General features: G+C 39.0%; 1 protein-coding gene across 4 annotated transcripts in view; it reads left to right on the plus strand.

Moving 5' to 3' along the window:
• PBRM1 (polybromo 1) overlaps positions 1–25456 on the plus strand; it is a 62877-nt gene that overhangs the window by 4340 nt on the left and 33081 nt on the right. For 3 of the 4 annotated variants that reach the window (XM_082768518.1, XM_082768520.1, XM_082768519.1), the window contains exons 4-14: positions 345–492; positions 3007–3141; positions 3867–3983; positions 4531–4599; positions 5347–5445; positions 6065–6150; positions 10262–10353; positions 14842–15058; positions 22626–22767; positions 23468–23565; positions 23803–24079. In XM_082768518.1, coding sequence (XP_082624644.1) covers positions 345–492; positions 3007–3141; positions 3867–3983; positions 4531–4599; positions 5347–5445; positions 6065–6150; positions 10262–10353; positions 14842–15058; positions 22626–22767; positions 23468–23565; positions 23803–24079 — 1480 coding nt within the window. Of the gene's footprint in view, positions 1–344; positions 493–3006; positions 3142–3866; positions 3984–4530; positions 4600–5346; positions 5446–6064; positions 6151–8780; positions 8880–10261; positions 10354–14841; positions 15059–22625; positions 22768–23467; positions 23566–23802; positions 24080–25456 lie in introns of all 4 variants that reach the window. The other variant, XM_082768521.1, reaches the window with a different exon arrangement.

The raw sequence follows: 25456 nt of genomic DNA on the forward strand, positions 1-25456 counted from the left end.
AATACGTCACCATTAATGGCTGTGAAGAAACTTAAGCTATGTTTGTCACAGCGTCACAACAATGTTTGATCTGAGTATTTGAGTCCAATTACTCAAGGGGACATCCTGATGTTGGTGCATGGTTTTTGGTCAAAAAAGGGTTCATTCTTTTTAATTGAATTCATTTTAGGTATTTCTTGTGACAAATAAGTTTGCTAATAGAACGCTGTCTGGATCTTTTAGCTGTAACAAAAATTTATTGGAACTGTCTTTGTTTTATTTAATCATAGATATCCATAAACTTCAGTTCCGTGGTTTTGATTTTACTGCTTAGAATATAATGCCTATGTTTGTCCTTGCAACAGAAATCAACCAGATTATTATGAAGTGGTTTCTCAGCCAATTGATTTAATGAAAATCCAACAAAAGCTAAAGATGGAGGAGTATGATGACGTGAATGTTCTGACTGCTGATTTTCAGCTTCTCTTTAACAATGCAAAGGCTTACTATAAGGTAAGGAAAATATATATAAGGCTCGAATTCATGGGTTATAATAGTGATAGAGATACATTCAGCTTCTCATTTGGTTTTGCAAAAACCTTTGTTTTGCCTTTATTTTTGGTAAGAAAGCAACATGCACTTACTATCCTTGTTTGCATATTTTTCCATTACGTTGACTCTATCTTTGTGTGATGTCTTGCTATAGGAATTTGTCTGTGGGGATACTATACAATTGCATGGTTAGAGTCTTTATGTTCTTTTCCAAAACCAAAAAGCAAAAACAGAGAAAAATACTGTTCTATCAAAGCCTTCACATTTTACAAGATATTCTGTGTGACCTTTTGAAATAGATTTTTTTTTTCCTCAAAAGGAAGAGTTTATAAATAACAGTGAGTATACAGAGAGGTTATTGAATCTGTCTCTTCCATCGGGCACTTACTAAAATGAAAAAAGGCACATTGATTACTGCGGTCAGTGGTGACAGATGGTGAGTATATGTACTGTTGTGTTTCACCAAGGCTGCTGCCTCCTTGTCAGTTCCTCCAAACTTGGTATGCATTGTGTTTCAGATGCTGTTTATGGGTTGCATTGCAGTTGCCATAAGGAAGGAGAGAAAAACTGGAATTATCTCATTTAGTGGAAGCTGTATTAATTACATAAAATGGTGATATTGTATATAGTGACTGAGATGATATGCCAAATTAAAACTTTGCTGCTAATATTGCCTTTAACATATCTGTGTCTTTTGGTGGTGGTCCAAATGTTTGCTTTCTGAATAACCCAGCCAGTGTAATCAGGTGACATTCAGAAAAGCAGTGTTTATTTTGTGTTTGTGCATATTTGTAGCTTTTTTGAAAAAGAATCATATTTATGGATTAATTCATTCATACATCCTGGTTACAGTAGGAAAAAGCACAAAGACTTCAAATTTATTGGGTACTCCTGAAGTTTTGCAGGGTACTTGCTTCCCCTTAATGTTGTATTATTGTTTGTTTTTTTTTTTTTTACACGAGGATAAAGAAATGATGGCAGGAAACAATGACTAGAATTGTACAAAATGCGGGATGCCGTTGCCTACCGAATACTGGGCTTAGAATTCTACCCGTATTGTAAAAATCTTGTATGTAGAATAGGAAACGGGTAGCCGTCTTTCAAGGCTGTAGGAATGTTGATGCTGCTAGAGAAACACAGAGTTGAGAGGTGAAGGTATGGCACACAAACATAACCTCATCTTTTTTTTTGTCTTATACCTTACATGAGCAGTTCCAATGACACATTTAATATAAGGAAATCTGATTCATTAGCAAGGTCTTTGTTGCAGTAGGTACTTTATTGGTAATGTTAGACTACAATGGAAACCTTAGGTTTTTTAGTATTTTCACTCAAGTTATGCTTTTGAGCATCTTACAGTAAGGAAGAAGGGAGCAGACTAGCTTTTAAGCCTGGTCTTCATAACTTAGTCTGATGTCTAAAGAATATTTAAATCTAGCAAGGTAAGCTTAGGAATAGTTCTCCTGTTCTTTTTCTCATCTGTATTCTAAGCTGTCAGAGACTGAGTGAAGTAGAGTGTAATGAACAGTAATAAGGAGACATATCTGCAACAACACCTGGAACAGGCTGTGGCAGGGGAAAGGGAAGGAAAAATACAAAAGTGGGAAAGCAGCCTTTTTTCTGGGTAATTTTCTTAGTCATGTTAATAGGCACATGCTTGTCTGTCACTACCAACTCGGTATTTGCAAAACTTATTTTGCTGACTAATCTAGCTCTTCCCCAAAATATACATAGACATGTAACCAGGTGGCAGCATGTTGTCAAGTTCTTTGGCATTTCACAGTTAATACCAAATTATGGAACAGTGCAAATCATTGCAGTGTTTACAGAGGTACTTGCACATCCATTGGCGTTCTTTGGTAGAAATGAATTTTCGAGTGCTGTATAATAGCAGCCGTATTGTCTTAAGTCACGTTTCATAGAATTATGTCCTAGAATGGCTTGGGTTGAAGGTGACCTTAAAGATCACCTAGTTCCAACCACCTGCCATAGGTAGGGACACCACCCACTAGATCAGGTTGCCCAGGACCTCATCAAACCTGCTCTTGAACACCCCCAAGAATGGGGCATCCACAGCTTCTTTGGGCAGCTTGTGCCAGTGCCTCGCCACCCTCTGAACATTTCTGGCCGTAGTGTTAGTTAGCATGTTTTAAATATCAGAACTGATGTGCTGCAACAAAAGCTAGTGATCTCTCAAGATTCATATAATGTGCTTGTCTAAACCTCTACTCAAGTAGTTTTATTGCTTGGTTTTCCCAAAGGCTTAAATACTTTGAGGTGATAGACCTTACAATTTCTAGTGCTTATTACCATTCTTAATACCTCTGTTAAAGAACAACACAAGCGTGTATTTCTGAGGTTTTTCTCTTATTTAATACACTTAATGCATTTCAACTAAGAATTTGTAAATTGCCTTCAGATAGGAAAATTTTGAATTTAAAGAATGTTTATATTGTTAATTTGTTTGTTTTGCAGCCTGATTCTCCTGAATATAAAGCTGCCTGCAAATTATGGGAGTTGTATTTGCGCACAAAAAATGAATTTGTTCAAAAAGGGGATGCTGATGAGGAGGATGAAGATGAGGAAGGACACGACCAAGGCACAGAACTAGTAAGTGTGGTCATGACAGCTGCAGCTGGAGAAAGTCATGCATGGCTCTGTATGTCAGCTGACCTTGAGAAGGAGCTTGGCCTCCATGTTTGGAAAGGCATTCAATCTCTTCATGGTTAAATTATGCTCCAAAAGATATTTTTTTACACAAGTTTAGTAGTTACCGGTTAATTATTTCACAGCATCATGTGTATGTTACATTTTTTGTCTAGCAAAAAAGAAAAAAGATGTTTTCTGATATAGATAAAGTGCGGTTCTGGTTCAGGTGAAATTAATATGATGTGTGCTTGATATCATACCAACACTGAGGTTTGATGCAACCAAGCTTTATGTCTAATGGTACAGCTTTCCAGTGTGGGTCCCATTTGGTTAGTGCAGCTGTTCCTGGAGTGTTTTATAAGCCAGATCCAACCATAGGAAGTTTGGGTTTGTCTGTTTTTTCTGTTGTTGGGATGCATGTTTTCACTACTGTTGGCTATCAAGTTTGTTCTAACAGCATGTAATGTATATCTGGCAGTCTGTAGTGTAAACGTGAAATTAAAGTTTTCTCGTGTTTCACCCAAATGCATAAACAATATTGTTTTTCAAAGGTGCATACATCTTTTATAGCTGTTTTTTTTTTTCTTTCCTGTCTTTGAAAAATTAATTCATATATTTCAATGCAAATTGAAGCACTGTACTTTGGCTGTTATTGAAACTGCTTGTGATTTAATTTCTCCTATTAGTCATCTCCAGGTTACCTGAAGGAGATTCTTGAACAGCTTCTTGAAGCTGTAGCTGTTGCCACAAACCCATCAGGACGCCTCATAAGTGAACTGTTTCAGAAGCTTCCATCTAAAGTGGTGGGTATTTTAATAGTAATGATTTCATTCTAAGTTTGAAACATGGGAATTTCCATAAATCCACCATTATGCAAAGTCTGGGGATGCGGTACTTCATTACTGTGTCATTAGTGGCAAACTCCAGCTGTTTTTAGAGCTTCTTTGCTCCTGCCCATTCATTCCCAGCCCTGTCATTGGAGATGGGGGTTTGTCCTGTTCTGCCAGTTTAGTTAACTGTTCTTCTTTAGTTGAGTTTTTAATCTTTTTACATCTAAATTCATTGTTCTTATCCAGGGTGTGGCATAACAGGTTTAACCCGCAAAACAAATAATTTGAAGACCATTACCATGTACATGTATTTTGCTTGCAGCCAGAACTGTTTCATTTCATCAATAAACTGATGTAAAGTAATTGCAGATATCTGCCTTAGATCTGACTCTCCAAATTGATGCCTGCTGCTATGTTTATGAAATTTACACTGTTCTTACCTGCATTTAATTTTTGCTAATAGCTCACAGAATGGATCACAACTGTTTGTAATAATAAATAATTTTTTTTTGTTTTCCAGCAATATCCAGATTATTATGCAATAATAAAAGAGCCCATAGATCTTAAAACTATCGCACAAAGGATACAGGTACAGTAAGCTTATTAGTATATCATAGAACGCTTCCTTTTAAACAAGTCTGAACTAAAAGTGATAAAAGCTACAGTTTAAGTGGATAGGAAAAGCAGTACATTTTTCCCTGCTACTGAAAAACAGGAACGCTCTGCTTATTTAATGTTCTCTCCTGGCTTAATGCTGCCAAAATAGCTGTGCTGAAGGTCTAGCATTGTAAACCATAGTGTGCTGGCACTGAGCTTGAATCCTGGGTTTCTTGATGTTTAATTGTCTAAAGTAATTCCTTGGCAAGTACTGTTAACATAAAACATCGATGTATTGAAGTGTGGTCATGCCTTATCATCACCTCCTTCTTCTCTAGTGCTGAAAATAGATGTTTTGTACTGATGCGTTTTTTGATTTGCTTTTCCAGCAATTTGAAATAAGGTTCTGTAATTCTAGCATTTTGTGTAATAGCAAAGAATAACACAAAGGCTAATTGAACTAGAGAATAAAGGAGAAATAACATGTTGTCAGAACCCTTCAAAATTAAGATAATCTACCATATTAAGGTTTTTTTCCATCTTTTACTTAGTGTTCGTATGATCAAGAAGGACTTAGCACTTCTGTTGTGTTTTTTTCAAAGTACTTACCTGTTTTTTATAAATGTTCTCTTTATTCTATAAATGTTGTCTTTATTCCTTATGATTTCTCTTTGCTTTTGACTTCATTCTCATGCTGTCTGAAGATTGTCAATAAGCAATGCTGCTTTTTCTTGTATAGAATGGGACTTACAAAAGCATTCATGCAATGGCCAAGGATATAGATCTTCTCGCAAAGAATGCCAAAACCTACAATGAGCCTGGATCACAAGTGTTCAAGGTTAGTTTCAGCTGTTAAGAGTTAAATCAAAGTTCAGATTTTCCTTACTGTTTTCTGTGCTTATTGTTCATTGAACATATTTTTAGTTTAAGGCCCTGAAAACTGTTACCATTTAAAAAACAAGCAAACAAAAAAATCTATTGTTGTTTTTTCCTTATTTATATTCCCCTTTGTATAATTGGGATACAAGCGATATTTTTTCTTGACACATATGAGTTTTTCCAATTAAATTTTATCTCAGGAAATGAGTTACATGACTTCTTTGGAGGAATGGAGTATCCCATTACTTTTGTGATTGACGTTGAAATGGCTGAAACTACAGGTTAAAATGATAGCAGTAATCAGCTATTATCTCTTCATGGATCTCAGGAACTGTTTGTGGTTTTCATCATAAGCTTAAAAAGCAGAGTAATGCCTTGTTTGCATGGTTCTTGAAGATCCTCTTTCCTTTATCTGTATTTTTATGACCAAATTACACCTACAATCTCAGGTAGTTAAATTGTTTTGTATCTAAATGTATAACAACAAAAAACTCATTTTTGTTTTGATTTGAATTACTCTAGCTGAAAATAATCTTCTTTGTTTTCAACTTTAAACAAAAAATTCTTTTAATTGACAGGATGCAAATGCAATTAAAAAAATATTTAATATGAAAAAAGCTGAAATTGAACACAGTGAGTTGGCCAAGTCAAGTCTCCGAATCAGGTACTGGAAATAGAGTTCTCTTTATAAACTCATGAAAATCTCTGTAGATATTCCCTTAATTTTGCTGTGGCAAATATATGGGGAAATGATTGCTTACAAACTCATTTTATTGTTATTTTAAAAGTTATAAACCACAGAATGGTTTTCAAATAGAAACTTCTCTGGTGAAATATTTCTGTTGTATGCTTGATTGTCAGAAAGAAAGTGTAATCGTCTCTTTTAAGCTATGACCAACTTCCACCATATGTGTTTGTAAGTTAATGATGGAAAAGGAATGGTGAAAAAGGAATGGTGAGGAAACAGTTTCTTTGTTTTGTTTTGATGTAGAAAAAATGATGAGCATTGTTGAACCTTATTAGGGCTTGAAACACAAGAGCTCACAATTAGGTAGGGGCAGAAACACAGCAACAAGACCACAGGCAACAGGTACGTAGAACAAAGTCCATATTATATAAACTCTTATTTGAAAATCTGTTTCTGTCTATGAAAGAGGTACAAGACACTGAAGATCTGGACTTACAAATCAGAGGAGTAGAGTTTGGGTCTTGAACAGGCAGGTATAAAATACTGTTGATCATCGTATTTATTTCACAGAAAGATTTTATTTGGGAAATGGTGCTACCTGTGAAAATCCATGGTGTACAGAGAAGTGATGTAGTCATTATAGATTTTTTTTTTTAATCTGAAATGCAATTGGATTTATTCTTGTATAGATTTTTACTTGTGAGTACCAGTCAAAAGTAAATTTAAATACTATTTTCCAGTTGGGGCTGCATCATTTATCCAGAAAATAAATCAATGTCTTGCAAGTCCTCCAAGGAGTTAGCAAACTCTTTCTAGGATAGACTCGAGCTCTTTAGTAGCACTTGATACTAGAAAATAAATCCTGTTCGTGTCCTGTGAAGGTTTGTGTGGTATAACTGAGAACCCTAGCACTCCCTTCTTTTACTGAAAGGCAGGTTTTATTGTGTTGCTTTTTTTTGTGGTTGTTTTTGTTTTCTTTTATTTTTCTCCAGGAAAGTGTTTAGATAGTGTTAGTCCTGAGCTATTGTGTGTGAAAGAAATGAAAGTTACCTACTTGATTATTACTGTTTGGTGCTTTGACCTGCTCAACATATGTAATGGTTTTCCAGGCTCATTCTCAGTGTTAGCATGCTTCCCATGTTGTGGGAACCATTGTCAGAGCTATTGCTGCCAAAAAGGACAATATAAAAACAGAAGCTTTGTTAAGGAGTAATTCTTGATGTATATTCTAACAATTTCTCTTAAAAGTATGTGTGGTGCCAGAAGATCTTGATTCTACAAACATGTAATGTACGTAATGTATTTGATGGAATACATACAGGCCCAGAGGTTTTCTATATAGATAGTGGCTTTTATTTTTTCCTTACTGCATTGATGAAGCTCAGGATGTCCCAAGTTGTATTTAATTTGGAAACTTAACTGTTCTTCTTCAAAATAATGCTATTTGCACAAAAAGGGATGACAGATAAATCACACTGATATTTGTTAGTTGAATTCCTCTCTTACACTGCCAACCCATTGCTACTTCTCAGCTCCTTTATTCTAGATGTTCTTACATTCTCAGTGGATCTATGAGGCCTGAAGTAATCTGAATGTCAGAATAATTGACGGCTCCCTTCTTTGTTTCTGTAACTTGGCAAAAAATACTTATTTGTAGTGCCTGAAACAGGCTATAATAATACTGAACTGCTTTTGTGTATGTGTGTGCAGTTTCTTTTTTTTTTTTTTGTTGCTGTTTTTGTTTGTTTGTTTGACACCAAAAAAGAATGGGTGAGAGTAAAGTGTAGTGAAAAACCAAACCTTTCACCTGCTGTTCTGAAGCATTTCACTGGTTGCTCTTTTTATTACACCATTGTTCTTTTTGTGTGTGTATTTTTTTTGCTGAATCTGCATCACAGAATCATTTACAACTTGATAATTGTCTCAAAGGGGGTCTCTTTTACTTATTGCTGATTTTGGTTAAATACCCCCATAAGTTTATTTAATTTATTTTATTTTTCTTCTGGGTTTATGTCCATTTTAATTTGTCTTTGGTGGATCATGCTCCAACTCCTCATAATGCTACTAACCAAAGTCCTGCAGCTATGTTGCCTCAGTGTCCCAAGTAACCGCACTCTGCCAGCGCAGAGTTCTTTGTATCCTTTGTCATACTAAATTGCTCTCTGTCAGTGCATTTAACTGTCCTCCCTTAAGTGAAATCACGCAATAAAGTTGCTTGACAATATGCAATGTCGACTATTGGTAAAACACGATGGATCTTCATGATTAGCTTTATGTGGATGCTACGGAACATTTTGCTGGCTGCTTTCGCTGCTATTGTAGGCTGAGCTGTGTGCATAGCTATTAATCCTCGATCTAAATGTTACCTCCTCCTGACTTTTTATAAAAACAAAATCAATATTAAAATGCCGGGGCCCTAAATGTATCTTAGTGTTACTTTACTTTTGGCTTTAAAACATATATTATTTTTTTAATTCATTTCTGGACCTTTTGTCTGCACTATCAAAGTAAGTCTGTAAACAGCTATATTCTTGCTGCATCTTTTCTTGGGTCTAAGGTGGGCCTCTTTTGTTCCCCTTTCCTTGGCTTGTCTCTTCTACCTTAAGGACTCCATCAAATTTGACTGCTTCCAAGCTGACAGGTCCTTCCTCACAGGGTAAAGGCAGTGTTGGTGATGAGAGAAATTCTTCTAACAAATATTATCGGTAAGTAAATTGTGGACTTGGAGGAAAAGCTGGGTCATCATCACATGAAAATACTGATTTATTTTATTTATTTTTTAATTTCAGTTGGGAGCGCTCTTCGATGATCAGTAGTGACTTCAATACTTTTGATTTCAAATATATTTTAGTCATATTTAGTGTGGTTTGAGAAGTTACTTTGCTGTAATTGCTCTTCCATGTTTGATTTTAGATTTAATGTTTGAGAACACCTGTCATTAAATACTCCTGTGTACAATTATTTCATTAGAAATGTTGTGAAGATCAATATGCTAGGCTTCATTACAAAACAAAGCAGGTGAAAAATTGCATATAAGTAAATTGTAAATCTAGGAAAATAGTATTTGGAGGCTGAAAATGAATAAGTAGGACTAAATAAGAGATGGAAGATAGAAACCAATAAAATAAAAGCCTGTAAATAGCAAGTATTGAATTTAGGATGCACTTACGGCAGACTTACTGGGTAGACTTGCTTACTAGAGGCATTCTGGTTTGTTCTTTCATTCATCAGTTGAGAATTTTGGTACGTATCAGCGGTATTGTCTTCAGTCTAAGAGTTACTGTCTGGAAGCAGTACTACTCCCGGCAAATCCTTTGTGTGTACTCTTGAAACCATGGCTGAACACTCAGCAGCAGCAAGGCTCTTTCAGGTGTTGAGCATTTGTATGGAGTTGGTGTCATTTTAAGCAGCATATCCAATTTTTTCCCAGACTTGACTGCTCCTGCAGGGCAAGACTGAACCCACTTCTGGTGTGAAATGCTGTGTCACAGGTTTGGGAGAAAGAGAACGATGCTGAAGAAGGCATCGTGAGAGCATAGTCACTTAAAAAGGAGAGAAGATCCTTCACGGGCAGGCACTTTGTGTGTTGAAAAACCTCAAGTAGTGCTGGGGGAGAGAGAGAATTAGGTGTATACAGCTTAAAGCGTGCTAGATTTCTTCATGTAGACAAATCCTCATAAAGTGAGGTTAAATTACAGTGTTATTAATTGGGAGTATAATTAATACTTGTTACCCTTCCCAATTAGTAATTCAAATACTCAGGCATTCAAAGTTGGACAGGATATATACAGCTTGAACTCTAGCTTTCTGATTGCATGTCCAATCTTTCAGTCTGAAGGACCATCCCAAAGAAGGAGGCAAACTCATGGGTCATTAACAGTTTCCCTTGCTAAGCTCTCCATATATATTTTTTGGCATAGTCACATCTGTTTTCTTGATAATCTAGGTAACTGTCACAAGTTCCATTGGTTTACTTACACACTCAGGATGGCTGTTCATGGTGGTTTGATAATGAGAACCTTTTGCTATTTTTTATTTCTGAAATCTCTTTCTTTCTTTGTTTTTTTTTTTTTTTTTTTTTTTGTAGTAACAAAAGATCAGCCCAGGGGGATCGTTTATCAGCAATTACTATGGCATTGCAGTATGGATCAGAAAGTGATGAGGATGCAGCTTTGGCTGGTAGGAACTGAAATGCTGTTTTGTTTTCTTTAATTAAAGTATTTGGAATAAGCAAAACTGTACAGCTGATCTCTTCAAGTATCTTTATTGCAAAAATATTTTGCAGTGTTTCAAAACTCAGTTTATAATTCTGTGAAATCCAGTCCCTGTTTCCTCTTAAGTATGAATTTATAAACGTGCAGCTGGTAAATGGGGTAGGCCAAACTGTCTTGTGTGTCTTGAATTTAGCGTGAATATTTCTGAGGAAATATTTCAAGGAACACTTGGATGTTCCTTGCTATAAAAGATTCACAGTGCTGTGTTTGTTTGAGAGGAATCTCACGCTTGCTCGTTCTGGTTTATATTCTCTTGCTGTCTTGTGCCATTGGGTCTGTCTGAACTTGGCCCTCAGGCAGATCAACACTACCTCTCAACTTGGTGTCATCTGCAGACTTACTGAAGGTACACTCTATCCCCTCATTTAGGTCATCAATAAAGATATTAAATGAGATGGGCCCCAGTACCGACCCCTGGGGGACACCACTTGTAATGGGATGCTGGCTGGACTTAACTCCATTAACCACAACACGCTGGGCATGGCTCTCCAGCCAGTACTTTACACAGAGAAGAGTGTACCTGTCCAGGCCACGGGCAGACAATTTCCCCAGGAGAATACTGTGGGAGACTGTGTCGAAGGCTTTGCTGAAGTCTGGGTAGACTACATCACCAGCCCTTCCCTCATCTGCCGGTCTGTTCACACGGTCATAGAAGGAGGTGAGGTTGGACAAGCACAACCTGCCTTTCGTGAACCCATGCTGGCTGGGCCTGATCCCCTGGATGCCATGCATGCGCCGTGTGATCTCACCCAAGGTGACTTGCTCCATAACTTTCCCTGGAGCCGAGGTCAGGCTGACAGGCCTGTAGTTCCCTGAATCCTCCTTATGGGTCTTCTTGTAGATGGGAGTCACATCAGCAAGCCTCCAGTGCTCTGGGAGCTCTCCAGATAACCAGGAACACTGATAAATGGTGGAAAACCTGCCAGTCACCTCTGCCAGCTCCCTCAGCGCCCTAGGGTGGAGCCCATCTGGTCCCATGGACTTCTGACATTCCAGATGGAGGAGCAGGTCTCTAACTGTCTCAGGGAGTGATTCTCTACCTGAATCACAGCAGACATCCAGGTCAGGGCGTAAAGTACCCTGAGCATAACTGATCCGACTCTTATAGACAGATGTAAAGAAGGCATTGAGAACCTCAGCCTTTTCCTTATCTTCAGTGATCACATTCCCTGCTTTATCAAGTAAAGGATGGAAATTGTCCTTGGTCCTTCTCTTGCAGTTAATATATTTGTAAAAGGATTTCTTGTTCTCTTTTACTGCAGTGGCCAGTCTGAGTTCAAGCTGGACTTCTGCCTTTATAACTTCCTCTCTGCATATCTTAGCAACTTCTTTGTAGCTGCCCCAAGTAAGCTGTCCTTTCTTCCAGGATGTAGACTTTTTTTTTTTTCTCCTGGAGTCTCAACAAAAGTTCCTGGTTTACCCATGTTGGTGGTCTTCCCCTCCGGCTTGCCTTACGGGACTCAGGAACAGTCTGCTCCCGTGCCTTTGAGACTTCCTTCTTGAGGAGCACCCAGGCTTCCTGGATGCCTTTGCCCTTCAGGAGTGGCTCCCAAGGGACCCCTACAACAAATATCCTGAACAGGTCAAAGTCACCTTCCAGAGGTTCGAGATAGCAGATATAGATATAGAGAGTTAAATCTGTGAGCCTCTTCGGTTGTAGCAGTTGCCTAAGCAGTGAACAATCAGTTTCCAACATGGAGTTTATCCACACAGTTTCAGAGGCTGTCATGATGTAAAGGAGATTGTAGAAGATTTCCAGCTCAAATGTACTCAATATGAACAGCTTCTGCAGCTACCTGAAGTATAGATATGTAAAGACAGGCGTAAAAGGTCATTATAAATTACTTGTTTATAAGTATTTCATGTCAAGTCTGGATGCTGCTCTTGGTTGTACTAGAATCTGGCTTCGGTTACATCTTGAGCATTCATTGTTATCTAGGTGCTTTGGGACCTTGGGAGACATTGATTAAAGCAAATTACTTGCTGAGTAAAGACTAAGTTTCTTCCATATACATTTATATGCTTTCCTAACTCTGTTCCTTCCCTGCTGTAGCACTGTGTAAGTGTACACGTATGCTTTACTGCATATTTCTGCTGTACCTGCTCACTGTAGTTGTGGTAACAGCTGCGTGAAAGAGGAGTAACTGACTGTTCCTCTGTGCTGCCAGCATGTTCCCTGGAGACCTGGTGCTACTGAATGCTGAAGAATCTGCGGTCTTGCATTATGTGGCTGGTTGTACAGCCAAATGTGGATTTTTGTCTTCTGATCCAAATAGTAACTTCTTCAGTTCTCAAGATAATGTGTTTCCTGTTATTCAGAAAATGCTAATGTTCTACTATGTAAGAATATATAATGGTTGGCACACATCTTTTAAAGAGCATAAATGTTATAATGAAAATGTTTATAGTTGTATTCTGATGTGTTACGTAGACACTTTCCTTTTAGTGCTTGTTTAATTTACTGAGATTTCATTTTGGTGAATGTCTTGTGTTCCACTTCTTACACCAAGGAAATACATTTCTTGTTTAGGATATTGAACTGCTTTTTTGCTGTCTTCCCTGTCACAGAATATTAGCATGCGTGTTTCTTGTTTTTGTCTCACATAAAAACAAGTTCTCCTTTTTTCTATTCTGTTCCTTTTTGATGGAGCAGTCAGAACTGAACTGTTTGAGTAAACAATAGCAAAGATAGGATTTTGTTGCATATTCTACTTCGGAAATTTATTTTACTTGGTAGCTGTCTCTTAGCCATCAGGATTTATCTCTGCATTCAGACTGGTATGTTAGGTGCGGGGAAGAAGACAGAGTGTTGTCTTCAGTCTTTTGTTTCTACCTGAGTGATTCTGTCCAGCTCCTGCTTTGCAGGCTGCCATAGTAGCTGCTCTGCCATTATGCGATGCTGGTTGGCGTACACGCGCCTGATAATTTTAAGCATCTCCTCTGAATTAGTAATGAACGTCTGTGTAGTGTTTGCGCATCTGCTGTGGTCTGCTTGTGTTTTAGCTTGCGTCTAGCTTGTCTGGTACACTCGTGTAGATCTGCAGTGTCAGACTGCAGAGGAAAAATGATAGTACTATGTTGATATGCAATCAGAATGTCCTCTGGCTTTGTCATCATTTCAATACATCTTTACTGAAATTGAGTAGAAAATTTGAAACGTTGCCAGCCTCTATTGAGCAATAATGAAAATGCCAGCTGGAAACTTGGCTTGAGCGTTAGAGAACTGTCTTTTTGTGTAACTGAATTATCCAGCATGTCACCTGCCAAGCTTTCCTCTAAACTGGGATTTGTAAGAGAGCAAACAAGGATGAATAAATAGCTGTGTATGCAAAAACACATAGATTTTATTACTATGCCTGTCTGCAAGGTACAAATTATGCCAACTGTGTTACAGTGCAGTAGAAGCATTGGCCATTTATTGCTTCCCATCCTGTATTTCTGTTGCCAGTGTTTTTTCATTCCGTCTGTGTTTCTGTTGCTCAGTAACATTTACTGCAGATGAAATTAGGAGAAATATTACTTCATCAGATGAACTTTTGTTCATCCTAATCCTGAAGCATAATACATGCTTCATAAAGACAATAGGAAAAGTCTGCTATGAACATTTTATAGTACAGTATTTATTGATTTTCGAATTATTATAGAACTAGCATAAAATGTTTATTTCTCTTTCACTTTCTGCATATTAAAGGTGAGCTGTAGTGACAGACTTGCCTGTTAAAGTTCAGATTTTTTTTTTTACTTGAGCCAGGATTATTATGCAATTACTATATCATGGGATTACTATTTAAAAGATTATAGAAGTTCTGAAGTAATCTTTTTTGATATATATTCAAAAATTCATTTTTATTTCAGCCATTTTCCCTAACAGACTAAAGACCTTTGAAAATTCTAGATATGGTTTTTCAGTTCATATTCTTGTAGTATACTCCAGTCAGATAGCAGAATCACAATGGTTCGGTGTACAAATGTATTTGGTACAGATATTGGTAGTAATGGTTTGACTGGTAAATAAGGGTGTAGCTGTTTTTATAGGTAGTGTGCTTGAATAGTCCTGTTTAGTATGAACACTTCTGCACGCTTCTATATGTAGAGTTTATTACCAGTGACTGAACTGAAGGCTCATCTGAAAAGAGAACTTGCTATTTAGATAAAGTGTGTTGTTTGTTTGTTTGTTTGTTTGTTTTTTTCCCATCAGCTTGGGGTTTGTGAGGTGTAGCCATTTGTGAAGTCCTTTTCTGGCTTGTGAATCTGACTACTGGAGAGTGGCTGAACACCCTCAACTGAGGGTCTGCATTTTGTTCCAGTTTAGTTCTCTATTTGAAAAGTCATAAAAAAATCACTCTGACTTGTCCTGCTGAGAGTTTCTCATTTTTCCTTTCTCTCTGTGCAGCTGCTGCTCGTTATGAAGAAGGAGAATCTGAAGCTGAGAGCATTACTTCTTTCATGGACACTTCTAATCCTCTTTATCAGCTTTATGATACAGTTAGAAGTTGCCGAAATAATCAGGGCCAGCTCATATCTGAACCCTTTTTCCAGTTGCCCTCTAAGAAAAAGTATCCTGATTATTACCAGCAAATTAAAACACCTATTTCATTGCAGCAGATCAGGTAAGAAAAAGCAAACTGCCTCTGGTGTGATACTATTCAAAGGCTCCTTTCATTTCCAGCATCCTTAACTGCGGTCAAGTTGCTGACCTCTCATGTAGCGATACCATTTTTCCTCTGTGCTTTGTTGCTGCTTGTTTTGTGTCAGTCTGCATCAGTCTTCTAATCATCTTTTATCAATGGCTGCCATCCATGGGTTTATTTTCCACAGTGTTTCATTAGGAATGTGACCAGGTAGTTGCCATATCAATAATTCTGAAGGTGAGGTGCACAGCAGATGTGAAAGCTTCTGCAGAACACTCTGTTATGCCCTTCCCTTTACCCTGATGGCATGGTTACCTCTTACTGCCATGTTTCTTAAATCAATAGTCTTCAGCAATGCAAACTGTGGAAAGGTGTTTGCAATTATATTCCTTCTGTTTAGGTCACAGTCTAATTGTAGAGAATAATTATATTCATTCATGATGCAGTTAGTCTGGAGTGAAGTGCTAATGTAGCACACTGTTCATAAATCTGTGAGCCCTGAAAGATTCCTCAGCTGCCAGAGCACAGCTGTGGGATAAAAACGTGTGTAAAAAGCAGTGAGCTTATCTCGGGCTGCTAAAACCCAGGATAAACTAATATATTCACCATGTTAGCTCCATCGTGTATCAAGGTGCTGAGTGCATTAACAGGTCTTCATGGCCCCGACTAGCTTCACGTGGCCCTGGCTTCCTTCCCAGGGACCTGGGAGCTCCATTTCAGGCACTGCCTGAGCTACATGGTAGGAGTGCTGGTCTCCAGCCCACCACAGCCATGCCTCTGCCTGGCTGTGGACCCCCACTGATATCCCCGCAGTGACCCAGACCTGACCTGTGGACTGACTTCCTAGCATTGCCTTGGGCCTCTGTTCAGGCACTGCCTGCACTGTGTCTGCTGACTGTGTCTGATCCTGCCCTGCAAGCTTGGCTTCCTGGCCTCACCTCACACCTGCCTCATCGCCAAAAGTTGGCCGGATGGTCTGCATCTGGGTCAAACCTGATTGCTTGTAGCTGGCAAGGCCCCTGCCCTGCTGCCCATGTTGATGTGCTTGGCTCCCCTTCCCACAGGGAGGAGCCAGCTATTCCTGCTCTAAAGCACCTCTTGTATCCTCGTGTGTAAAGTTATGCTAAAACATCTTCCTTTAGAGTAGAGTGCATTACAGCCATAGGAAATGGAGTTGAAAACCAGGTCTGCAGGAGAGGTGTGACAGTGTTTGGTAAAGCAATAGTCCTTCTTCAGTGGGTCCTCACGCTGCTAGTGTGTTTGTAATAGTTCTGTAAATTGTACCGTAATACAATCTGCTAGATTTGGTATACTTGTTTAATAAGCAGTGTCTTTGTTAAACTGGAAGGTAATAAAACCTTTTCTTACCTGTCTGATAGTGTTATGCATGTTTTAGGGGGCAAGTACAGAGATACAATATTGGTTAGCTGTCCATCAGTGGCTTTAAATATTTGTTTCTTATGTCTTAATACAACTGTTGGCTTGGCAAAGGAATCATCTTTTCTTGAATGAAGCATAAAAACACATTTGTTGGAAAAAAGATGAAATTGAGAACATCACTGGCAGTTCTCAGGGAGCTTTTTGTCTGAATGTACCAAAGGGTATTTGTTCTAATTACGTATATGTGGATTTCATTGGGAGAAACCTTGTTTTGAAAATGTACTTGGTATCAGGAGAAATAATTTGCCATAGGGAGGCAGCTGTTACTCTACTTTCCTTACAGAGTAGGCAGGGTGCACCTTGCTGTCTGAGCAAAAATGATGCTCAGATGTATATACAGAACTTTTTAAAAATATGGCATTTCTCATCGCCTGAGAGCTTAGAAAACAAAAAAGTACAGTCTTCTTAGAAATAGTAATTTTAATACATGAGTTAAATTATGGTATTTATAATAGTCTACATTGTTTTATCAAATTCTGAAATTCAATTATTGTTTAAATTGCCACATAATCTTCTCTTACTATGCTTAAGAAGCCTTGAAGTCATGCATATGTGTACTTAATTGCTATGCTTTAGGGAAAACTGAAGCAATCATGGTTTTACTGATATTACAACCATGCCTTTAGGTATTCAAAATAACCACTCCGTAGGGGTGGAGAGGTAGGATTTTTTGGCTTGGGGTGGAGGGAGGCACTTTTGCGTGTTTGGAGATGCACATTCAAGGAGTACATCTGTTCATAGACAGGGACAGAGAAGTTAATTGTCCTAGCACAAAACTGAAGGTGTTAGAGAGTACAGCCTGGCATTCCAGTCTCATACCATTTTCTGCATTGGCATCTGGATACTTGAGCTATGTACTGTCAGAGTGGACTGTGAAAAGGGAGCCAAGTATTTCCTTTTCCCTCTTTCCCCTGCCCCAGTCTGCTGTCACTATAAATTTTGCAGCTAATCCTGTATTTCAGGAGTCTGTGTTTGTTAAATGCAGGAAAATCCTTGCTCAGTGATTTATGATAACTACAGGGAGAGTATCACAGGTGTGGGTGTGCTTTGTTTGCTTGTTTTAATGAGATGCAGATTATAACCGTCCCAACCTCCTGAGCGCTTTGAGAGCCTCAGTGACTCGAGCTGAGTGCTGATCCCAGGCTGATTCTGGATGCGGGAGGTAATCCTGCTCAAGTTTCCTGCTAGTTTCCTCATGCCATGCTCTTTACAGAAATACAGAATAGTTGGGGTTGGAAGGGAGACTCCAACCACCTCCAGCCACCTCATCAAGCAGGATCACCCAGAGCAGCTTGCCCTGGACTGTTCCCAGTTGGCTTTGGAGCATTTTCCCTGATGGAGACTCCTCAACCAACCTGGGTGACCAGTGCTAGTGTTTTACCACCCTCACAGTTTTTTTGTTGCTGTTTTTTGTTTGTTTGTTTGCTATTTGTTTGTTTTTAATTTATTTTTTTTTATTGTGTTCAGATAGAATTTCCTGTGTTTCAGTTTGTGCTTGTCCTGTCAGTGGGCACTGCTGAGACGAGTTTGGCTCCTTCTTCGTTCCCTCCCATCTGGTGTTTATCCACACTGATAAGACACCCCCCAAACTGACTCAAGGATTACAAACCACAGAGCTGCAGAACAAGGATATACCCTTTAAAAATGACACTATGAAGGCTGTGATTTTTAAGGGGTGGTAGAAGGGCATGGTATGCAGGATATTTTGCAAACTTAGCATGGCTAAAATTTTCTAATTCAACAGCTGGAGGGATAGTCAGGAAGCAACGCAGGAACACACAGAACGTGCTGTTAGGTGGAACACAAGTGCTGGATTCTGGCGTGCTTACAAGAACTGTGATACTCATTACATTTTATAGTGTTAGTAAATATGATCCTGAAGGCAAGTGAATCAGCCTTTCCTCCACCAGGGAATTCCCTGGCAGCTGTCCTCGCCTGATCTGCATGTGAGAGGTGTGTGTGTGTGCAGGGGCACTGCAAGCATCGCCTTTATTGGCATGCCCCAGTGTCTTCTGCTCTAGGAAGCTAGGGGCCATAGTTGGGGTTTAAAAAAAAAAAAAAAAGAGTGGATCTAGCATAAAGCACACTTGGTTTTGTGTGACATCCACTTCTTGAGTGTTTTTTTTTTTAAATGCGCTTTTCTTGTGAATGTTCATTCAGTTGTATGTGACATGGGAATTTAAACTTCACATTTTACTGAAATTAGTGCTGGCTTTTGTTACCTCGAGCTTAATTACTTGAGTTGAATTTATAATAAAAATGATCATCTAGTGAATAGAACTTGAAAGAGTAGAGACTGCTATCTGGGCTAGTCTGAACGTTTATATAAATAACAGCTTAAACCTATTACAAGTTAAGTTCTTAATGTAAGCATAACTTTTTTTTTTTTTTTTTTTTCAAATATTTTATTATTACATTGACTTTTGGAAAAATAATATGTCACTGTTACGGTTTGCTTAATTTATGAATGTGCCAACTGGGAAAATGTTAGTTTTGGCCTCGCTTTGCAAAATAAACTGATGTTTATAAAATTCTTCTGTTACAACATTGACAACTATTAGAGAGCCTCCAAAGGAGGACCACGAAGATGGGGAAGGGTCTGGAGGGCAACGCTCATGGGGAGCGGCTGAGAGCCTTGGGTTTGCTCAGCCCAGAGCAGAGCAGGCCGAGGGGAGGCCTCATGGCGGCCTGCAGCTCCCTCACGAGGGGAGCGGAGGGGCAGGCGCTGAGCTCTGCTCTCTGGGGACAGCGACAGGACCTGAGGGGACGGCATGGAGCTGGGACAGGGGAGGGTCAGGCTGGGGGTTAGGGAAAGGTTCTGCTCCCAGAGGTGGTTGGGCACTGGGACAGGCTGCCCAGGGCAGTGGGCATGGCACAGAGTTGCTGGAGCTCAAGGGGTGTTTAGGCAGCGCTCTCAGCCATCAGGTCTGAGTTTTGGTGGTCGTGTGTGGAGCCAGGAGCTGGTGGCTTCCTTCCAATGCAGGGTATTCTATGATTCTATGATAATATTCTAAATTGAGAAGAGGCATGGTATTTGAGTTCTGCTGCGTTTGAGTATAATTAACTTCTCTGAATAGCCTTAATTAATCACCCCGTTGTTCACTGACAGCAAGTGTGTTGAAGAGGATCAGAAGGTAGGGGGTTATTTGCAGGCTGTAACAGGATTACTTTGCACCTCTGGACTTTTCATTCTTCATATGTGTGGTTGGAAGTTGTCTGTCTTTCAAAACCATGTGGGCTAAGTCTTGATTCTACTTCTGTGGTCAGGCCTTTGATGAATTCAACTGTGAATGTAGGTTGTTCACTTAAAATCGGACGGACTGCACCTCGTGTATCTAGTTGTGGATAAGTATACAGTAATAGAAGCAAGATTTTATTTGATGGTAAGGTAATTTGGATGACAACTCAGCCTTTTATAAGACAGTGTTTCCTCATCTTGTCTTCTGACTCTGGGTTAAGATTTAATGGAATAAGAATTAAGCTGCTTTTCTTCACTCGTGAGCTACTGTCAGGGTCTTCACTTCTCTATCAGCTTAAAAATTCTGCTTCTGTAGAGTCATGAGGAGGAAGAGAATTAATTTTCATAGTATGGTATAAGACTAACAGCAACTTCATATGTTTCTCTGCATTGTGGTGCTTTAGGATTAGGCTGCAGTACCACAACGTGCGTATGTCACTGCCTAAATGCACACATGAAGCTAGTGTAAGATACTGAGGCATGCGGAATAAGTGGTACATTTTAGATGCTCCATGTGACAGTGGTGTTCTGGAGTCTGCATAAGCAATCCCAGATTTAGTAGTGTCAAGTGGCTTGGGATCTGCTGATAGGAAGAATCACCAATTTTTTTTTTTTTTCCATATAATGAAAACACACAGAACCAATTTAGAATGCCCTTTTCATAAAAAGAGTTGTTGTAGGCAGGATGTATTCCGTAGGAGACATTACTGCTTTGTTCTGCCTGCAGCTTGCTTTGGATGTGTTTCACTTCTAAGGATGTGGCAAGTTTCTCCTTTCCTCAGTTTGATAAAACTGGCACCTAAACATACTGAATTTGGTTGAGCAGGACCAGGTTATGTTACTAATAAGTAAATCAGATTTACCTTATCATACCGATAGTGTTCCTTCCAAGATTTGAAACTTGGATGCAATATAGATATAGAGCTGTATATTGGCTTTAATATCTCATGAGGATTGTAGTTCATGTTCTTAATCAGTGTAATCCTAGACCTTTTGATTCTTGTTTCTTTTTTCTTTTTTTTTTTAATGCTGACATTAATGCAGTTTTAAGTTGCATATGGAACAACTCCAAATAAAGAGGAGTAGTACAAAGTGATTGTGAGGAGTGATTTGATTTGGAAAAACAGTACCTCAGTTGGGATGCAGCCTTCCAGGTGTCTCTCTCAGAAAGCTGAACTTACACCCCATGCGACAGCGATCAAAATGCAAACTTGCAATTCTGTAATTTTAATTTCTTAAATTAATGGGGAGATTAGCAGTTGTTTTTCTTTCTTTCTGCCATCTAATCTCTTAAAACTTATTTTAGTTCTCTGGTAGAAGGCAAACATGTCAGAATTGCAAATGAATATGTTTACAAACTGCATGCTGCTAAGTTTTAAGCAAAATTTGAGCAAAGAGTTGAAAGGTAGGAGCATTGCTTGCAGACTTGCTTGCTTTCAGGGGGATGAACTGCAGAACAGATCTTGAGAGGACTTTATCATAGCTCTGATTATGATTGCTGAATCATGATTCTTTCTCCTCTAATAGTTATCTTTAACAGTAAAAAGCATTGAGGCATTTTAGACGTTTGTCTTCTGTATTTAATATTCAAATCTAAGGCTGTTGTGGTAGGTTTCATGTTATTAGATCCCTACTTAGAGCCCAAGCCTGCAAGTTTATCAGTATGAGACGTCACTTTTGTCTGAGGAAAATCACCTGGAAATAAATGACATGGGTGCCATCCATATCCAAAGGCAGAGAGAATCTGTTGGTCTGTATTTCTCTCCAGTGCTTCTTATGAATTGATTTCTGCACAGGACTTGCTATCTTTGATTTGATTTGATTTGATTTTTTTTAAATATTCTTCATTTCGTAAGTAGTATAGATGACTTGGAAACTTTTTTCTAAGATGTAGAATTGCATGCATTTAGTCATGTTTTTCTTTTCCATTAATCCGTTGAAAGTTTGTATCTATAATAGCATCTGTAAACAAGGAAATTGCTGGTTGTTTATGCACTTATTTACCCTGTGTGCCTTGACAGATTAGGATGTTCTTAAATCATTCAGTTTTGAAAAACTAAAAACAGCCAAAGTTTTTAATAAATTTTGTTTTATTGATCAGGATGTCTGGTGCAGGTTTTCTTTTAAACCTTTCTATTCCACGTTTTCTCAAGTTCTTAATGATGCCTTTAGCTTTTGCAATACCAACAAGAGCTTGTGTGCTGAAGTCCTGTAATGGGTCGTCAACATTTTGTTGGACTCGAAGAACTCATTTGTACATTTTACTCCATAGATTTTGCTTTCTGTACCAGCCACCATTCAGATTAGCTGGAAAAAATGTAGTGTGGCCTCTAATATTTGTTACCAGATGATGGCAAGAGCATGGATTGGACTCTGTATTTACATCCTGAATATGTAGGAGCGTACACATCACAAGTTAGTGGTCTTGTGGGAAAAACAGTCCTGAATGTAATGTGTAGCAACAAATAATTTTCTCCACATCTTACATATCTAGGATATTTGTCCAAATTTTTTTTTCTCATAGACATTGAGGAAACTCAAGTTCTTTGGATCTGAGAGAAAAGGCAATTACTACAGACATGTGCAGCTGGCATCCAGGAAACATGCGGTTGGTTGGATGTTTCCTGCAAGAAAATTCTGTAGATCTGGAAATACACGTGCAGTTCTCAGTAGTTTTTATAACAGTAAAACAGTGTAATATTGCTGCAATAACACCTTGCAATTGTAACAACAGGAGAATATATTGTGTTTCCCCGCCTAACTGCAGCTCTCTAGATATTGGATTTCTCATAAAAATGAAAGTGTTTAAGAACTGTTTTGTGGTGTATAGCTCATGTGGAGTAACTGATTTGTTTGTTTATTTTGCAGAATGAAACTGAAGAACCATGAATATGAAACCTTAGATCAGCTGGAGGCTGATCTGAACTTAATGTTTGAAAATGCCAAGCGCTACAATGTCCCCAATTCTGCCATCTATAAGAGAGTACTGAAAATGCAGCAAGTTATGCAGGTATCTGGAATAGAACAATCAAAAGGATGTAACTTGTTACGTGAATGTATTTCCCTAATGAATAATTTTCCAAAACAATTTTTGAACTAGACTCATATTTGCAGTAGTATTTTCTTGGTTGTGATTAGCTTGCTGATAGTATCTTGTGTCTTCTATCATATCATGCAGTGGTTAAAAAGTAGTCTGAAAATTGCTTCCAGAAGTAGTTGATATCAGATGCTTAAGAAGTGAAGTATGGGAGTGAAGAGCATCATAGGGTAATTTTTCTCCAGTACACCTGTTGCCTTGTGTGCTTTCCCTTGGTCGCCCTAATTCCTTACCATGACTATTTTAAGTTGGGAGAAAATTGAAAAAATGCTGAGGTTTTTTTTTGTTATTGTTGTTTTTGTTAAGGGTTTACAGTTAAATACAGGTTGTTGGTAGTTAAATACTGTTGCTAAGGCTGTTTAAATTTCATTAAGTGTTGAATTCAGATTGTTCACTCAACAGTTTTTCTAGCAGATGAAAAGGATTATACCACTATTTAAATCGGCAAACTTGCATTAAATAAATCGCTGGAAATATTTTGATGGTGCATGTGTCCTTACACATGTAAAATCTATAGCTTCATCTTATTGTATGTATCTGATCTGTTTTGGAGTTTAATGTTCTGAAAATGTCCAGCAGTGAGTTCGGCTTCAGGGATTTGTCATTTCTTCAGGCAAAGAAGAAGGAGCTTGCTAGGAGAGATGACATTGAGGATGGTGACAGTATGATTTCTTCTGCTACATCTGATGCTGGAAGCTCAAAAAGGAAAAGGTATGTACTTCTATAGTTTTCTGCAGACCTTTACATTACTACTTTTTTCTGGTGAACGAAAACCTGGACGTGAGCCAGCAGTGTGTGCTTGCAGCCCAGGCAGCCAACTGTGCCCTGGGCTGCATGAAAAGAGGAGTGGCCAGCAGGGTGAGGGAAGTGATTGTGCCTTTTATTCTTTTATTCTCTTTTATTCTTTTATTCTCTTCCTTTTTCTTCTTCCTCTACTTAACCTAACAGTAAAAAGAATATGCGAAAGCAACGAATGAAGATCTTATACAATGCAGTTCTGGAAGCTCGAGAATCAGGCACAGGCAGACGGCTCTGTGATCTGTTTATGGTTAAGCCATCCAAAAAGGACTATCCAGATTATTATAAAATTATCTTAGAGCCAATGGATTTGAAAATGATTGAACACAACATCCGCAACGATAAGTATGTAGGGGAAGAAGCAATGATTGAAGATATGAAGCTCATGTTCCGAAACGCAAGGCATTATAATGAGGAAGGCTCCCAGGTACTGTTTTGTTCTGCAGTCACACTTACCTCTCTCCATTTTTTGCAGACGTAGGATTTATATTTGAATTTTTAACTATTACTCCCAGGATTTATGGTAGTTGTTTATTGAATTTAAATAGAAACGTAACTTCTTCTCTCCGCTGGTGCTTTAGAATATGTTCGTATAAACATGAAAAGCAGTATGTTCCTATGTAATAGTGTATTTTTTAACTGAAGGTTAGACTTATTTCCTGTTAGCTAGCTTTTTTCCTTCACTTCAGAAAATGTCAGCTGAATATTTCCTTCCTAGTATGTTCACAAAAAAAAACAAATGTCTGGTTATTAAATTTTCATTATTTATCACATGAAGGTGTTTGCACTGTGAAGGGTCACCAGAACATGTTCTGATGCACAGAACCACTGAGAAGGGATGTCTTCCTTTATTGGAAGGAAACCAACTTCGTTATCATGGAAGTGGAGAATAAGTAGTCTGAAATGAATATGCTTGTCACTTATGAATATTTTGCGAACCTCATGAAGTTCAACAAGGCCAAAGGCAAGGTCCTGCACCTGGGTCAGGGCAATCCCAAGCACAACTACAGGCTGGGCAGAGAACGGATCGAGAGCAGCTCTGATGATAAGGACCTGGGGGTGCTGGTTGATGGGAAGCTCACCATGAGCCAGCAATGTGTGCTTGCAGCCCAGAAAGCCAGCCCTATCCTGGGCTGTACCAAAAGCAGTGTGGGCAGCAGGGAGAGGGAGGGGATTGTGCCCCTCTGCGCTGCTCTCGTGAGACCCCACCTGGAGCCTGCGCTAGCTCTGGATATGTGCATTCTAGGCCAAGTCCAGAGGCGGCCACGAAGATGAACAAGGGGCTGGAGCACCTCTCCTGTGAAAAAAGGCTGAGGGAGCTGGGGCTGTTCAGCCTGAAGAAGAGAAGGCTCCAGGGAGACCTTCCAGCGACCTTCCAGTGCCTAAAGGGGGCTACAGGAAAGCTGGGGAGGGACTCTTTGTCAGGGGTGTAGTGATAGGACAAGGGTAATGGCTTTAAACTGAAAGAAAGGAGATTTAGATTAGATATAAGGAAGAAATTCTTCACTCAGAGGGCAGTGAGGCCCTGGCACAGGCTGCCTAGAGAAGCTGTGGCTGCCCCATCCCTGGCAGAGCCCTAGGCCAGCCTGAATGGGGTTTTTGGCAGCCTGGGCTGGTGGGAAGTGTCCCTGCCCATGGCAGGGGGTTGGAGTTAGATGGGCTTTAAGGTCCCTTCCAACCCAAACCGTTTTCTGATTCTGTGATTCTATTGTAGGGAACACTAAAAAGAGGGTTAAAAGGTGCTGTATTCATAAGCAAAAAGGGCACAGATGGCCATGACATGCTTGGAAACTAAAATTGTGTC

This window comes from Aythya marila (genome assembly GCF_965140915.1).
Source record: "Aythya marila genome assembly, chromosome: 10".
In the NCBI taxonomy this organism is placed as follows: Eukaryota; Metazoa; Chordata; class Aves; order Anseriformes; family Anatidae; genus Aythya; species Aythya marila.